This window comes from Lactuca virosa, chromosome 3, assembly GCF_052849685.1.
Source record: "Lactuca virosa cultivar CGN04683 chromosome 3, Lactuca_virosa_CGN04683_v6, whole genome shotgun sequence".
Lineage (NCBI taxonomy): Eukaryota > Viridiplantae > Streptophyta > Magnoliopsida > Asterales > Asteraceae > Lactuca > Lactuca virosa.
The window spans coordinates 345,682,357-345,697,261 of NC_136428.1; the positions used below are offsets into that span (position 1 = coordinate 345,682,357).

Sequence of the window (14,905 nt, forward strand, 5' to 3'; positions counted from 1 at the left end):
GCCAAGCTATGGGTAATGTAGTAATTACCCAAAGCATGTACTTATGGTTATGTAGTGGAACCCAATTATTAATTGGGTAATGTTTTGATATTGACAGACCGGGAATCTGTCATCAAGCAGCTGGGGTTGAGTCAGCGGGACGTAAGCAGTGTAAGGTTGAGTCTTCGGGACTTCAGCAGTGCGAGGTGAGTTACCTTCCAGTAGGGGTGGGTCTAAGGCCACAATGTCGGCCCACCAACAGGGGTAGTTGGTAGATAATTGTCTTTGTGATAATTATCTTGGTATGCTTATGTGATATGCTTATGTGATATGCTTATGAGATATGCTTATGAGATATGCCTATGTGATATGCTATGCGTGTCAGTGGTAGTAGCAGGGAATAGTTCTTCCCTGACTCGGTCGTTATGATCGAAGGGTAGGTCAGTACCCCAGATATGCCTGACTATATGATTATATCATGTTATTATATGATAGTGGTAGGGGTGAAATAGTCCCCGGTTACCGGTTGAAAGATACCGATGGCGGATACCGGTTGAAAGATACCGAAGGCAGTTACCAGTTGAAAGATACCGATGGTATTATGTGGTATGTAGTATGATGGGGGAACTCACTAAGCTTCGTGCTTACGGTTTACAGTTTTGGTTTCAGGTGCTTTGTTTTCAAAGGAAAGGAGTCGGCTCGATCGCAGCGCATCACACTATGGTTTTCCGCACATGAGATCTTTGGGATTACACTCTGATATTGTTTTATGATAACATGTTTTGATTACTTCTACTTTGGTTTTGACATGACATGATATTATGGATGTTTCTTATATTGTTGGTTTTGTAATAACTTATCTAAAAATGAAATTTTTTGCCTTGAATTTTGGGATGTTACAAGTTGGTATCAGAGCCTTGGTTTGAGGGATTCGGGCACACTCTTGGGTGTATCTGAACTCAAACTAAGGGCTTGGTATGAAAATTTTCAAAGGTGAAAATCATTTTATAAAAAGAATTTGAAAAGAATTTGGAAGGAGAAAAGAACAAGGTGTGTGATGCGTGCAATCAGCCGAGCTCAAGTAAGTTTTCCCCAAGATACCCATACATGTTATATTATGATATGATATGATTATGATAACTGCATGCTAGATTAGGGCTAAGGATCTAGGAAGATGCCTTATATGCCTGTTGTATGTGCTTGCTGAGCTGCATGATAGTACTGATGAGTTAGTGATGGGATAGCTTGTTTAGGTTATGCCTGATTGTGTGAGCCTTAGAATCGCATGCTAGTATAGATCCCTGACAAGAGGATAGACTGATCTGATTGGAATATGTTGGTTAGATTTTCCATTGTCTGAATGCTGCTTGCTTGGTGCTTTGAGGGACTCTTAGTAATGTGAGCTAGCTACTAAGCGAATATGCTAAGTCGCGAATGGCTATATTCATGAGGTAGCTAGTTGACATTAGTGGGAAATTCTTTAGCAGCTGAGGACTGGGTGAGTACGGGAACCTAGGAAAGCCTAGGATATGCTCAGTGGGTTAGTAGTGAGGTTCAGTGAGATTTGGGTGTACCAGTTGAGGAGGTGACTTGGAGGATTCGGGAGGATTGCTGAGGAAAGTATGGATAGGTGTGGAAGGTAGTATTGGGCCCGTACTACTGAAAGCACAGGACCTATACTCGAATCAGTGAGAGTCTTGGAGAATCTAAGAAGCTTCAGGGAAGAGTTTGTGACCCAGTTTGGGGACAGAGGATGTTCCAGTTGTTGCAGCTTAGCCATTGGCAAGTGAGCTAGTGAGCGTGACAAGGTGTCAGACCCTGAAGGATATGATTTCCAAGAGGTTGCAGATGCGAGATCGATTTGGAGCACTTTGAGAAGAGAGGTTCGTGCTAGGTGAGTATAGTAGAGGGTCTAGGGAAGAGACCCATGACTTCTGATCATCAGGTGAAAGGTCAGCAGGGCCTGTGTCAGTGCAACGCGTACGAGAAAGTACACGAGGGAGTTTTTCACTCCAAGGGTTTAGGCTGCTACATGTGTGGTAGGGTTGATAATGTCAGCTGGAGGTGACTAGGATTCCTCCAGATGTGCGGGTATGTCATCTTTTACTGCTACTAGATGGATGTTGGGAATACGTATCGCTTTGGAATTGTGAGCGAGTTTGGATAAGTCGGATCTCGGGTCGGTTTTCTACTAGTGTTTGGGTTATCAAGGATCATATATGCCATCCTGCATGCCGAAAGGTCCTTGATGAATCCACTGAGGGACGCATCTTGCGGAGTGGGTTCCGCGCGTACCGTTATCATTTCGGATCTTTGTCGGGATCTATGCAGGAGTATTATTTAGAGGATACTCGGCCAGGATTGGAGTGATAGTTCTCCAGTGAAGTCAGCGTTCAGGGGTTCTATCATTGTCCAGGTGTGGTCGGTAATTGTCTATGGAAGAACTTTGGAGTTCAAGCACTACCATTGCTAGGAAAGGATTGGTAGCATGAAGATAGTGGAGTCAGTTACGAGTGTTGGATGCATAAGTGGTTGGTCATCAGATGTTCAAGAGAATGGTATTTCCGCATGGGCTGTGTACGGTTAGAGTTTAGTGGTGCTGCGAGATTAGGAGTGGGAACGAGGACTCGGCAGCCAGAGTAAAGATCAAGGCTTCTAGTTGTTAGCATGAGAGGTGGATTAAGGTGCCAGACTGGACCAAATATCAATAGTACTCATCAAGATTTCCGAGTATGAGCAATCTTAAGGTTTAACTGGTGATTAATCGCTAGCATTGGTAAGCTTAGATTGTCATCAGTGGGATACTAGAAAGTGAGAAGGATTGGGAATCCTTCAAATCTCGCGTGTCGTGAAGACTTAGTCGAATCTAAGTGGGGGAGAGACTTTTTATAAAGTTCTCCAAATGTGAGTTCTGGTTGCGCGAGGTGCAATCTCTTGGGCACCTTGTCAACCAGAAGGGTATTCTGATCGATTCGGCCAAGATAGAGGTCGTGATGCAGTGGGAGATTCCGAGGTCTCCATCTAAGATTCGGAGTTTCCTGGGTCTAGCAGGTTATTACCGGAGATGTATAAGAGACTTCTCCGAGATTGTGGTTCCTTTGACCCAACTGACCAAGAAGTCGGTGGCCATTCGTTGGGGGCCTGAGCAGCCGACGGCCTTTGAGACTCTCAGACAGTGGTTGTGCGAGGCATCGATTCTCACCCTGCCAGAGGGTGTAGATGATTTTGTGGTTTACTGTGACGCTTTGATCACGGGCATGGGTACGGTACTGATACAATGGGGTCACGTGATAGCAGGTTTCGGGAACCAGGTTAGAGTTCCAGTTAGGACTCAAGTTCAGTTGTGTGTTAGGTCGAATGCGTGTTCGACCCAGTTGGAAAATGTTGTAAGACTACGGGGGTAGCCGTAGCATCCACTAGCAGTCAGATAGTTTGGAAAGTGTTGTAAGACTACGGGGGTAGCCGTAGCCTTCACTAGTGGTCAGATAGTTTGGAAGGTGTTGTAAGACTACGGGGGTAGCCGTAGCATTCACTAGTGGTCAGTTAGTATGGAAAGTGTTGTAAGACTACGGGGCTAGCCGTAGCATTCACTAGTGGTCAGTTAGTTTGGGGAGTGTTGTAAGTCTGCGGGTGTAGCCGTAGCATTCACTAGCAGCCTGATAGTGATAGAGTGTTGTAAGTCTGCGGGTGTAGCCGTAACATTCGCTAGGTTGGTAGATAGCATGAGTGCGTTGTTAGGACGCGGAAGGAGCAATAGTACCCACCAGTTCGGGTGCAGCAGTGAGGATATGGAAATCCACAGATTGGATTTCAGATTTACTTAAATGGATTAGATCTGGTTAAGCCAGTAATGAGACTGTAGGGGCGTCACTACAATTATGGGATCAGGAAAGCAATGGACTGTATGAGATTGCTTGTGATTTAAGGCTACCATCGGTTAGGTGGCAATCACTGTTAGCCTTGGATTTGATGATGACAGGATTCGACGCATGGACCCGATCGGTTAGATCAGAAAGTTGTTAGAGCCTCAGTGGCATGATAACTAGTGGCAACTAGTTCCGGATAAGGATTTCGTTCGAAAGTCGTGTGAGGTGACTAAGTGGGAGTCCCTTGGCTCCACTGCCGGGCCGGAACCCGGTATTTCAGATGGTTGGTGAACAAATTGAGACCAGGCAGGTCTCGTTAGATTTTGGAAAGCAGCCATGTGGAAACATACTGCTTCAGGCAGTTCAGTGTTCGGGCAGTTTCAGTGTTTGGGCAGTCTTAGCATTTGTGTTTCAGGTTGCAAGTACGGACGGAATAGCTGGTTGACTGGGAAGTGACAAGTCACTCCCAGCGGGATTAGCTGAGCCTTGACCAAGAATAAGTGATCTGCAGGGATAATAAGGTCTGTGAACCTGTTTTATAGTGGGAACCTTGAACTATCAGAAGTTGAGTAGACAGTTGAGGGATAAACAGACTGGATTCGTCGATGATGATTCAGTATGAGTGGTCAGTCAGGGAATCAGACCATCTCGAGATAGTAGATTCGGACGAAATAGATGTGATCCTGTTGCGAGGAATTTGTTCATATGGGGATATTAGGGCTTTGCGAAGATTAGTCACAACTACCCTGGGAAGGCTAGGGTGTGCCCAAGACGGTGATCATGTTACTAGAAGTGGTGTGGCATATAAGAAATAATAAGGAGTGATTTCGAGAACGAAATCTAATTTAAGTGGGGGAGAGTTGTAACACCCGTTTATTTATTAGTTAAATAAATAAGTTAATGAGCGAATGGTAGCCTAAAATAAATAATTATATATGCAGGGTGTTGGGTTTGAGGAGTTAATTGCCACATTTTTGGAAGTCGGGGGTTAAAAGAGTGAGTTTGGGACTCATTTTATAAATATTTATGAAGGTAGGGGCTTCGTGGTAATTATTGGGACTTAATCTGGAAGAAAAAGAGAGGGGAAAGCTGAATATGTCATATTTGAGAGTTGGGGGTTTAAAAAGGTAAATTGTGGATTAGTTTGTAAAGATTTCAGAAGAAGGGGGCTAGTTAGTAAAAACCTGGACCTATTTTGTAAAGGAATTCAAGGGGCAGGGTTTAAATGGTAAATATTGGCCTTGTTTTGAAAGAAAATGGAGAAGGAGGGACTGTTAGTGTGAACATGGGAAGAAGTTTGAAAGGTGCAGGGGTATATAAACCCGATTATACACAGAAACCCTAGAGACCATGTGCAACCGTCATCCCCACCTTATACCTCCCTCACCGGCGCCGCTCTTCACCCCCGGCAGAGCCACGACCGTTGGGTCGGAAAAACCACCGAACCTCTGTTCTTCTCCTTATTTCCCCTTCGTTCGCTGCCATGAAGGGTCTCGCCCACCATCGCCATCTCGCAACCGGAGCACTGCCACCATCACCGATACGCCAATGACGCCACTGCTACTCCTGTCCTATCACCGGCGGTTTCAGGAAGCTGTGGTGGTTTGGAGTTGGACCGCTACCCTCTTCTCCATTCCTTGATGCCGACGCGCCACTCCAAGATGGCGAAACCACGACCTGCCGCCGCCATCACCGCCTGATGACGTTGCTGTTGCTATTCCCGTTGGAGTTAGTTCGTTCCCGGTCGAGAGTTGAATGCTCGTGTGTGTGTTGCAGTTGCTGCTTGACGGGAAACTATGAGAAACCACCGCCACCACCATAAGGTGGTGGCTGTCATCGCCAAAACCTTCGCTGTCGGCCCGCCATACGCCACCAAGAGGGTGGCTGGGTCCTTTTGCAACCAGAGCATGTGTATCTGGCTGTACTTTCTACTGTTGGTGTGCGATGTATGTGTTTTTGTCGAGTAAAGCTATGAAGAACCACCATGGCAGCCCCATGGTGGCTGCTACCGTCGCTAACCGCCACCAGGAGGGTGGCTGGATCCGTTTGCAAGCAAGAAAGCGTGTGGGTGTTTGTTTTTGCTGTGGTGTGTTTGTGTGTGTAGTTGGTTTGGCTGGAAAAACTAAGAACCGCCACCACCACCACCGTGAGGTGGTGGCTGCTACCATGCACCACCGTGTGTACGTGTGTGTGTTAGTAGGTGTGTGTGTTTATTTACGATTTAGCATTGTAAAGTGTAATTACAAATCAGAATAATAATATAAAATCCATAACCACCACCGTGAGGTGGTGGCTGCCGCCACCGGCCGCCGTGTCGGGTGGCGGTGTGCCTCGTTGATGTTGTGATTTGGTTTGGATGTTTGGACAAGGGACTAAAACCCTAATGGGCCTTGTAAACCCTAATGGGCCCAAAGAAGCCTTAATGGGCTTAGTAAAACCCTATTGGGCCTAATGAAGCCCTAATTGACATTAAAGCCCAAACATGTGTCTAATGGGTCTAATGGACCCTAATTAACTTTAGAAAACCCTAATATTGGATTTATGGGCTTGGACCTATCGGGACCCACATTTGGGCCACTGGAATGGAATTGTGTGTTAAGCCCAATCACATCATATGACATATTTAGAAGAGTGATGGACTTAATGGATTAAGTCCTTAATAGGTTAAGTGAGAAACACTTAACCCTAATCGTCATTTTACATGAGACCCTAATTTCACTTGGGTTTATTGTTGGGCCTTTCTATTGGGCCTTGATGATTAGGTTATTAATGGGCCATCCAAGATCAAGCAAATGGACTAGAATAATTAATGGGCTTTGTGGTAAGGCCCATATGAGGAGTTGGGCCCAATTTGGAAAATTGGGCCATAGATGGGCCATAGTTTGGGTCTTTATGATTATGTGATATTGGGCCATTAGAATGTTGAATGTTAGACTGGACTAAATGGTTGGGCCTTATGGTAAGACCTTGTAAGGGTTTGGGCCCAATTTGGAAAATTGGGCCATATGTTAGGATTTGAGTCCTAGTTGACTTTGGGCCTATGAATTGGGCCTTGGGCTTGAATAAGCCAAGCTATGGGTAATGTAGTAATTACCCAAAGCATGTACTTATGGTTATGTAGTGGAACCCAATTATTAATTGGGTAATGTTTTGATATTGACAGACCGGGAATCTGTCATCAAGCAGCTGGGGTTGAGTCAGCGGGACGTAAGCAGTGTAAGGTTGAGTCTTCGGGACTTCAGCAGTGCGAGGTGAGTTACCTTCCAGTAGGGGTGGGTCTAAGGCCACAATGTCGGCCCACCAACAGGGGTAGTTGGTAGATAATTGTCTTTGTGATAATTATCTTGGTATGCTTATGTGATATGCTTATGTGATATGCTTATGAAATATGCTTATGAGATATGCTTATGAGATATGCTTATGTGATATGCTATGCGTGTCAGTGGTAGTAGCAGGGAATAGTTCTTCCCCGACTCGGTCGTTAGGATCGAAGGGTAGGTCAGTACCCCAGATATGCCTGACTGTATGATTATATCCTGTTATTATATGATAGTGGTAGGGGTGAAATAGTCCCCAGTTACCGGTTGAAAGATACCGATGGCGGATACCGGTTGAAAGATACCGATGTCGGATACCGGTTGAAAGATACCGAAGGCAGTTACCGGTTGAAAGATACCGATGTCGGATACCGATTGAAAGATACCGAAGGCAGTTACCGGTTGAAAGATACCGATGGTATTATGTGGTATGTAGTATGATGGGGGAACTCACTAAGCTTCGTGCTTACGGTTTACAGTTTTGGTTTCAGGTGCTTTGTTTTCAAAGGAAATGAGCCGGCTCGATCGCAGCGCATCACACTATGGTTTTCCGCACATGAGATCTTTGGGATTACACTCTGATATTGTTTTATGATAACATGTTTTGATTACTTCTACTTTGTTTTTGACATGACATGATATTATGGATGTTTCTTATACTGTTGGTTTTGTAATAACTTATCTAAAAATGAAATTTTTGGCCTTGAATTTTGGAATGTTACACCTTAAATTTTTATGATTTTTGGAGAATTTTTTTCTCAGTTTTTTTATAAGAAACAAAAAATAAAGTTTTTTTTTTCAAAATTTCATGAGTGTGCTCATTTTGAAGAGAATTCAATTTTAAGAACTTCTGTTTGTTTAGATTTTTTTCAAAAAAAAAAATTATGGCCAAAAAATGAAATAGGCCTTTTATATAAAAAAATAATTTTTTTTTCAAACGAAATGTTATTGTGCTCATTTTGTAGAAAATTAAAATTTTAAAACTTTGTTTTTTTTAGATTTCTTTGACAAAATTGCAAAAATGGTCCCTGTGGTTAGTCAATTTCCTTGGGTAAGGTCTAAAAAAAGTTTATTAGCAAAAAAGGTCACTATTTGGTGGTTTTGTTGTGGTTTTGGTCCCTACCTCGTTAAGTTTAACAACATGACTGTTAACTTTTGGCAAATGACGGATTTACCCCTAGTGACCATTTCTGCAGTTTTATCTTTTTTTACCAAACTACAGTGACCAATTATGCAAATTTTCTTTTTCATTTTATTGAATTCTTTTAATTAATTATTTTTTAACTTCTTTCTTATTGTATTATTTTTTTATTAGATTATTATATATTAATAAATATTATTTCTAGTGTATTATATATATATATATATATATATATATATATATATATATATATATATATATAATATTACTTTATTTGAATATTAATTTTTTTTACATTCTTTTTTATTGGATTAATTATTTTTTATTGAATTATTATATATTAATGAATATTATTTTTAACATATAATATTTATCTATTAGTAAGTAGTACTAGATTGGATTATTAATTTCATTTATTTAATTTTTTTAATTTTTTTATTGCGTTAATTCTTTATATTGGATTATTACTTTAAATTATTATTTTTATTTATAATAAATATTATTTTATAGTTGTTTTTATTTTCTTTTAATTGCTTTCTTTATTGTTTTAAATAAAAATACCAAAAACTCTCACCAACCCCCACCTCTCCTAATTTATTTTAAATATTTGGAAGATAACATATTTTGGACAACACCACCACCATCACTCAGTCACCACCACCATCATCACTCAGTCATCGTGTTTATTTTATTCTACAACATTTCCACCACCTGTAGTGGCTATGGTGGTTTGAAAACTCTCGATCTAACATTGTCGCAATTGATAGTGGTATCGGTAATGAATGATCGGCTAGAGGTTGTATATTTTTTGGGGTTTATTAGGCATTGTGTGGGTAGTCGACCAATGTAGTTTTCATCGAGAATGGCCAATTGTAGAGTGAGATGATACGACGACACAATGCGGTAGAAGGCAACGAATGGAGTAGCTGACAATGAGTGTTTGGATCAGACCTCCTGGTGGTTGTAGCAGAATATGGCCGGCTTAGTAACAGATATAGAGGATTCCGACAGATTGTGATGAGATTGTCTTAAGTGGCTATTGGCGGCATTGGGTGTAACAAGTTGGTGGTGTTTCTGTCGAACAATCGATGAAGGTGATTGGCGGTTGTCCCGCCGATGGGACGGGACACTTTTGCGTATTCTGATGACTTTTTGGTGGAACCAATAAAATTAAAAAGATATAATATTATACATTATAAATTATTAATCAATTAAAATGATATTTATTATATATAAAAATAATAAATTAAAGATAATAATCCAATAAAAAGAATTAACGTAATAAAAAAAATTAAAAAAAATTAATAATACAATAAATAAATATTTATTAATAGAACAATATTATATGGTAAAAAATATTTATTAATATATAACAATCCAATAAAAAGAATTAATCCAATAAAGAAGAAATTAAAAAAAATATAATTACAAAAATTAATAATATAATAAAATAATAGTTGTTAAGATATAAATCTAATATAATAAAATTTATATTTATTAATATATAATAATCCAATGAAAAAGAATTAATCCAATAAAGAAGAAATTGAAAAAGAATTAATTAAAAAAATTAATAATATAACAAAATAATATTTATTAATATATAACTATAATATATTAAAAATAATATTTATTAATATATAATAATCTAATAAGAAAGAAATTAAAAAATAATTAATTAAAAGAGTTAATGTCCAATAATTCAATAAAATGAAAAAGAAAAATTATAGAAATGGTCCTTGTGGTTTGGTAGAAAGATAAAACTGTCGAAATGGTCCCTAGAGGTAAATCCGTCATTTTCAAAAACTTGACTGTCAAGCTGTTACTTAACGATGTATGGACCAAAACCACAATAAAACCACCAAATAGGGACCTTTTTTGCTAATAGACTTTTTTTTGGACCTTACTTAAAGAAATTGACAAACCACAAGGACCATTTTGCAGTTTTGTCTTTTATTTTTCAAAAAAAAAAAATTATGACCAAAAAATGAAATCGGTGGAAAAAACTTACCAAATGAGGGCTTGATATGTGGTAGGGAGAGAAAAGAAGACGATGAGAGGTGGGGGTGGGAGAGGGTGGAGTATGCATGCTTGGGGATGATTTTTTTTAACCTTCAAATAATTAACCTTTGCCGGAAAATATTAAAATCTCGCACATAATTATAAAAATGTCATCATTTCATGACATATTTTTATATATTTTCATGAGTGCCTGTTTGTATCAATTTGATGCATTTTGTATAAACAATTATGCTTATACTTATATAAAAGTGTATTTATAAGTGCTTATTTGTAAAAATATGTTTTTTAAGTATTTTTTTACATAAAAGATTACTTATACATTTTATAAGTATAAGTGTGTATTGTTAAATATAAATATGTTTTGATTTTTGTTATAAATATATGTTTATATAAATACATATAAATATGTTTCTTGTATAAAAGTGCTTATAAAATATATCTATACATATTTAACCAAACATATATTTATAAAAAACTTTGAAGTAATTATAAAATTGAGTGGTATATATCTATATGAGTGTAGATATCAAAATTTAGCTATTGATTTGGATTGGTTCAATGGTAAAAAGTTTACTTTTTGATAGTCATGGTCAGAAGTTCAAATGTAATTGTGATTTTTTCATCTTTTTTGGATGAGAAATTAAATATCATCCTACCTATTGATCCTATCAATCCTCCTACCCATTTAAATGATGTCATGTGTCATATTAGTATCCTAAAATATCATTAAATCTCATTAAATGAGCATTAAATGTTACACATGTCACAATTTCATTTGGTAGGAGGATATATAGGAACAAAAAGTCTCCTACCCATTTAGCTTTGAGGCGAAGAAAACTATGTAACAACCTAAATTGGCAAGTCTCGCAAAAGTATAGGATTGAACCGATAAAAAAAAAACAAATTTTGCCAAAACCGTAAAAAACTTACGAAATATAAGAAGTTTTCTATAAATGACAATTTGAATAAATAAATAGATCAAATTTCCAATAACTAAAACCATGGTCCAAAAAGGGATTGGCAACATCTAAATCATAGTTGTCAAAATTAATGGTAGGATCATACGATAGTATAGATGGTGGTCCAATGTTAGTCAGGGACAAAATATGAAGTGATAAAAAAGTATATGGACTATAAATGTGACATTCTAAGAAAAGGAGGACAAGAGGTAAACAAAAGTTGAAACTCATTTCATAACCAGATTTGGGGGAAGTGGGGAAGCAGGAAGAACTGAAAGAGAAGAAGACTCTGTAAGATTCAAAAACTGAACTTCCATTGTTGAAATCACTAGAAACTCATTGATGCTTGCATCAATTGGTCGATCAATGATTCAATATTAAATCGATTTTTGTTCAAGTAATGTCGACTTCTTGTTGATGAATCGATTATGAGCCGTTCTGCCATCCTAAATGAAGTTTTAAATCTGAATATGGCACCAAAGAGAGGGTTTTACCCTCTCGTCCTCATCGTCTCTCTCTCAGCTCTCTTCATTTTCTCTCTCCACCGTTATTCCTCCCTTCCTCTCCCCTCATCTCCTCCCATGACCCAATTCCCACTTACGAACACAAATTTGAACATACTCCAAAACCCTAATATACAAACATCGCCCAATTTTTCTCTCACTATCAAAGTTCTCACTTACGATCGACTTCCGTCACTCACCCGCTGCTTACGATCCCTTGCTGATGCTCGTTACGATAACGACAATGTGAATATTCATATTTTCATCGATCACTTCAAGGTTTTGGATCAAAAGGATGAGTATTTGGATCAGAAACTGAACGAATCTAGTCAGATTCTGGATTTTGTTGATGGATTTGAGTGGAGATTTGGGGAGAAGATGGTGCATTACAGGACTGGGAACGTTGGGCTGCAGGCACAGTGGTTAGAAGCATGGTGGCCTGCTTCTGATGATGAGTTTGCATTTGTGGTTGAAGATGATATCGAATTGTCACCATTGTATTACAGATTTCTTAGGGGTTTGATTGTTAATTATTACTACAATGCTTCAAATTATAGTCCATGGATATATGGAGCTTCTTTACAACGCCCAAGATTTGTTCCAGGTATCATCTGCATCCTATGTTCTATATATCTGGATCTTCTAGAAATATCACAAAAACTCTAAGTTCTGGAATTTATTCAATTAATACCCCAACAAACATAAGCAGTTTATCAGATACATTAGAACAAGCTAAATACTTTTAGCATAAATCAGATTACCATACTCTCATAGAGTTTTCATCTTGGAGATTCTATAAATTTGGGGTATTCCCTGCTCTCCAAACGCTGATAATCTCAGAATCTGTACCTGAAATTTGTATAGATAGAATTGAATGAACCAATGTCTTTTAGAAAAAAAGATTCTGTTCAGATTTTGATCATAAGTGGACTTATTTTCTACTTCAAATTGTTAACACTTGTTAAAATTTCTGCTTACAGCTTTCAAAACACGTTAACTTCTATGCTATATGCTAAAGGTATAAGTGGTGCTATCAAATTTGTAGCAGAATCTGAAACGATTATAGTGTGTAAAGTAATAGGTTTCTGCACGCATCTTCTAAGTCTTTCTTTATGTATTAAGTAAAAAAGAGGAAGCCATATATAGCTTACCAAATTAATCAGATTATGATGCCAGGTAAGCATGGGAACAAAATACATCTAGATGAAGATACACAAGTGTTCTTATATCAGCTAGTTGGTACGTGGGGCCAGCTTCTATTTCCAAAACCCTGGAAGGAGTTTCGTTTATGGTATGACATACACAAGACCAAGGGCATCAAGCCAATTCTTGATGGAATGGTAATGTAGTTTGTCCTTTTTGCTCTTTTTTCCATAATAGAAGTGGAGGCCATGTTTTGATTCTGGATTCTGACGGAATTAAAGATTCCATTCCATTGCTTTTTTGCTTGCCAAATGGACAGAATTAAAGATTCCATTTCATTAATTACATGTTTGGTCCCTGAGTATAGTCATTTTTCTTGAAACATGGATCAAAAACGCCATAAGAACCTCAAAATAAAGACCAAAATAACAAAAGAAAACTTTTTGATATTCAACTTGCAAAAATTAGCTACTCAATGACCAAAAATGTAACTTACTCTAAAGTATAAATTCCATTCCATAATTTATCATCCAAATGCATAACAGATTATGATTCCTTCAGATTCAAATCCAATCGTTCTTTATCTCATTAAGTTTCATTTTAATAAATTTACAGGTAACAACAGGGTGGTATAAAAAACTGGGGGACAAAATATGGACACCATGGTTCATCAAATTCATCCACTCCCGAACCTATTTCAACATCTACACTAATTTCCCACATGAATCCGCTCTCAGTGTCTCTCATAGAGACGCTGGTGTCAACTACGGGAAAACCGCGGGCCCCGATTCCAATCTCCTCAAAGAAACTTCCCAAATTTCCAAATTTGCCCCTTTGAGAAATCTCAAATGGTACGATTTCTGTTTCCAAGAAGTCTCCCCCAATAGAATCATAAACAATGTCCATGACCTCGATCCCATTTTAAAATCAACACAAAAATCAAACACTCTTATACTTGTGAACATTCATCGCACATCAAAAATGTTCATCAAAAACATGTTGTGTCACTTTGAGAGGTTGAATGTTCGGAACTATGTATTAGTGGGTCCCGCATCGGATTTTTTGTTTGATCTTGCGAGACGCGGGCATCCCGTGATAAATGTGGATCGTTTTTTGGATGATTTCAAGAAATTAAAATTGAGTAAAGTAAAAAATGAAGTTTTTGTAATGGCGTATGTGGTTAAAAAGGCGTTGGAAATGAATTATGACACGTGGGTGTTGGATCACGATATGATTCCGGTCAAACCGGAGTTGTTTTTTGACTTTTTGAAACTCGGTTTGACTGTTGACTTTTATGTCGGGGAGAGATTTGGGATTTTGTTTGCGAGAAGTTCGGGATCCGGGATTTGGACGGATCGGTTTGTGGATGAGATTGCAGGGATGGGTGGTGAGGGTAGTTTTGGGATTTTGGTAGGGAAGTTGTTGGAGGGGAAGGGTGTAAAGTTGGAAAGGGTAAATGATGAGGGGGTTGAAGTAAATGATGGAGGAAGTTTGATGAAGAATGAGACGAAGGTTGTGTTTTGGAATTCTGATTTGGGGTTGGATTTGGTTAGAAATAGACTTGAAAGTTTTGGGTTGTGGATTATAGATGGTGAGTGTAATTGTAAGGCTGTTATTTGTCACTCGTCTTAGTGATTTTGGTGTGATTTTTTTTTTTTTTTCATAAACTATATTTATATTAAGCATTGTAAATTATAGATTGAGATTTATTACAAGAATTTTAGTTTCATTAAGATCTATTTCCTTTCTATAATATGTACCAAAGTTGTTATGTACTCTTATCTCCGTAACAAACTAGTAACAAATTAGCTGTTAAGGCCTAAGGGTGCATGCTATCGAGGAGTGCGTTGGGGAGGTACCGTCGGTACCTTGACTCTTAGAAGACTAGGTACCGACAGAAGAAGCCAATTGTGAGTTGAGGATCTCTCTCTCTATCTCTAAAAAAAAAATTTGTATAAAATTGTGTGGGTTGGAA

General features: G+C 38.4%; 1 protein-coding gene across 1 annotated transcript; it reads left to right on the forward strand.

Annotated features, from left to right (window-relative positions):
• The first annotated feature begins 11,510 nt into the window (after nucleotides 1–11,510).
• On the forward strand, nucleotides 11,511–14,685 carry LOC145167531 (transferring glycosyl group transferase). Its single transcript, XM_079086745.1, has 3 exons — nucleotides 11,511–12,391; nucleotides 12,964–13,127; nucleotides 13,546–14,685. The coding sequence occupies exons 1-3, from the start codon at nucleotides 11,713–11,715 to the stop codon at nucleotides 14,560–14,562; spliced, it is 1,860 nt and encodes a 619-aa protein (XP_078942871.1). The 5' UTR covers nucleotides 11,511–11,712; the 3' UTR covers nucleotides 14,563–14,685.
• Nucleotides 14,686–14,905: the final 220 nt, after the last annotated feature.

Coding starts and splice junctions, on each gene's coding strand:
- LOC145167531 (XM_079086745.1), top strand. CDS start 11,713: ATGAGCCGTTCTGCCATCCTAAATGAAGTTTTAAATCTGAATATGGCA. Junction 12,392..12,963: donor ACGCCCAAGATTTGTTCCAG/GTATCATCTGCA, acceptor TTATGATGCCAG/GTAAGCATGGGAACAAAATA. Junction 13,128..13,545: donor AGCCAATTCTTGATGGAATG/GTAATGTAGTTT, acceptor ATAAATTTACAG/GTAACAACAGGGTGGTATAA.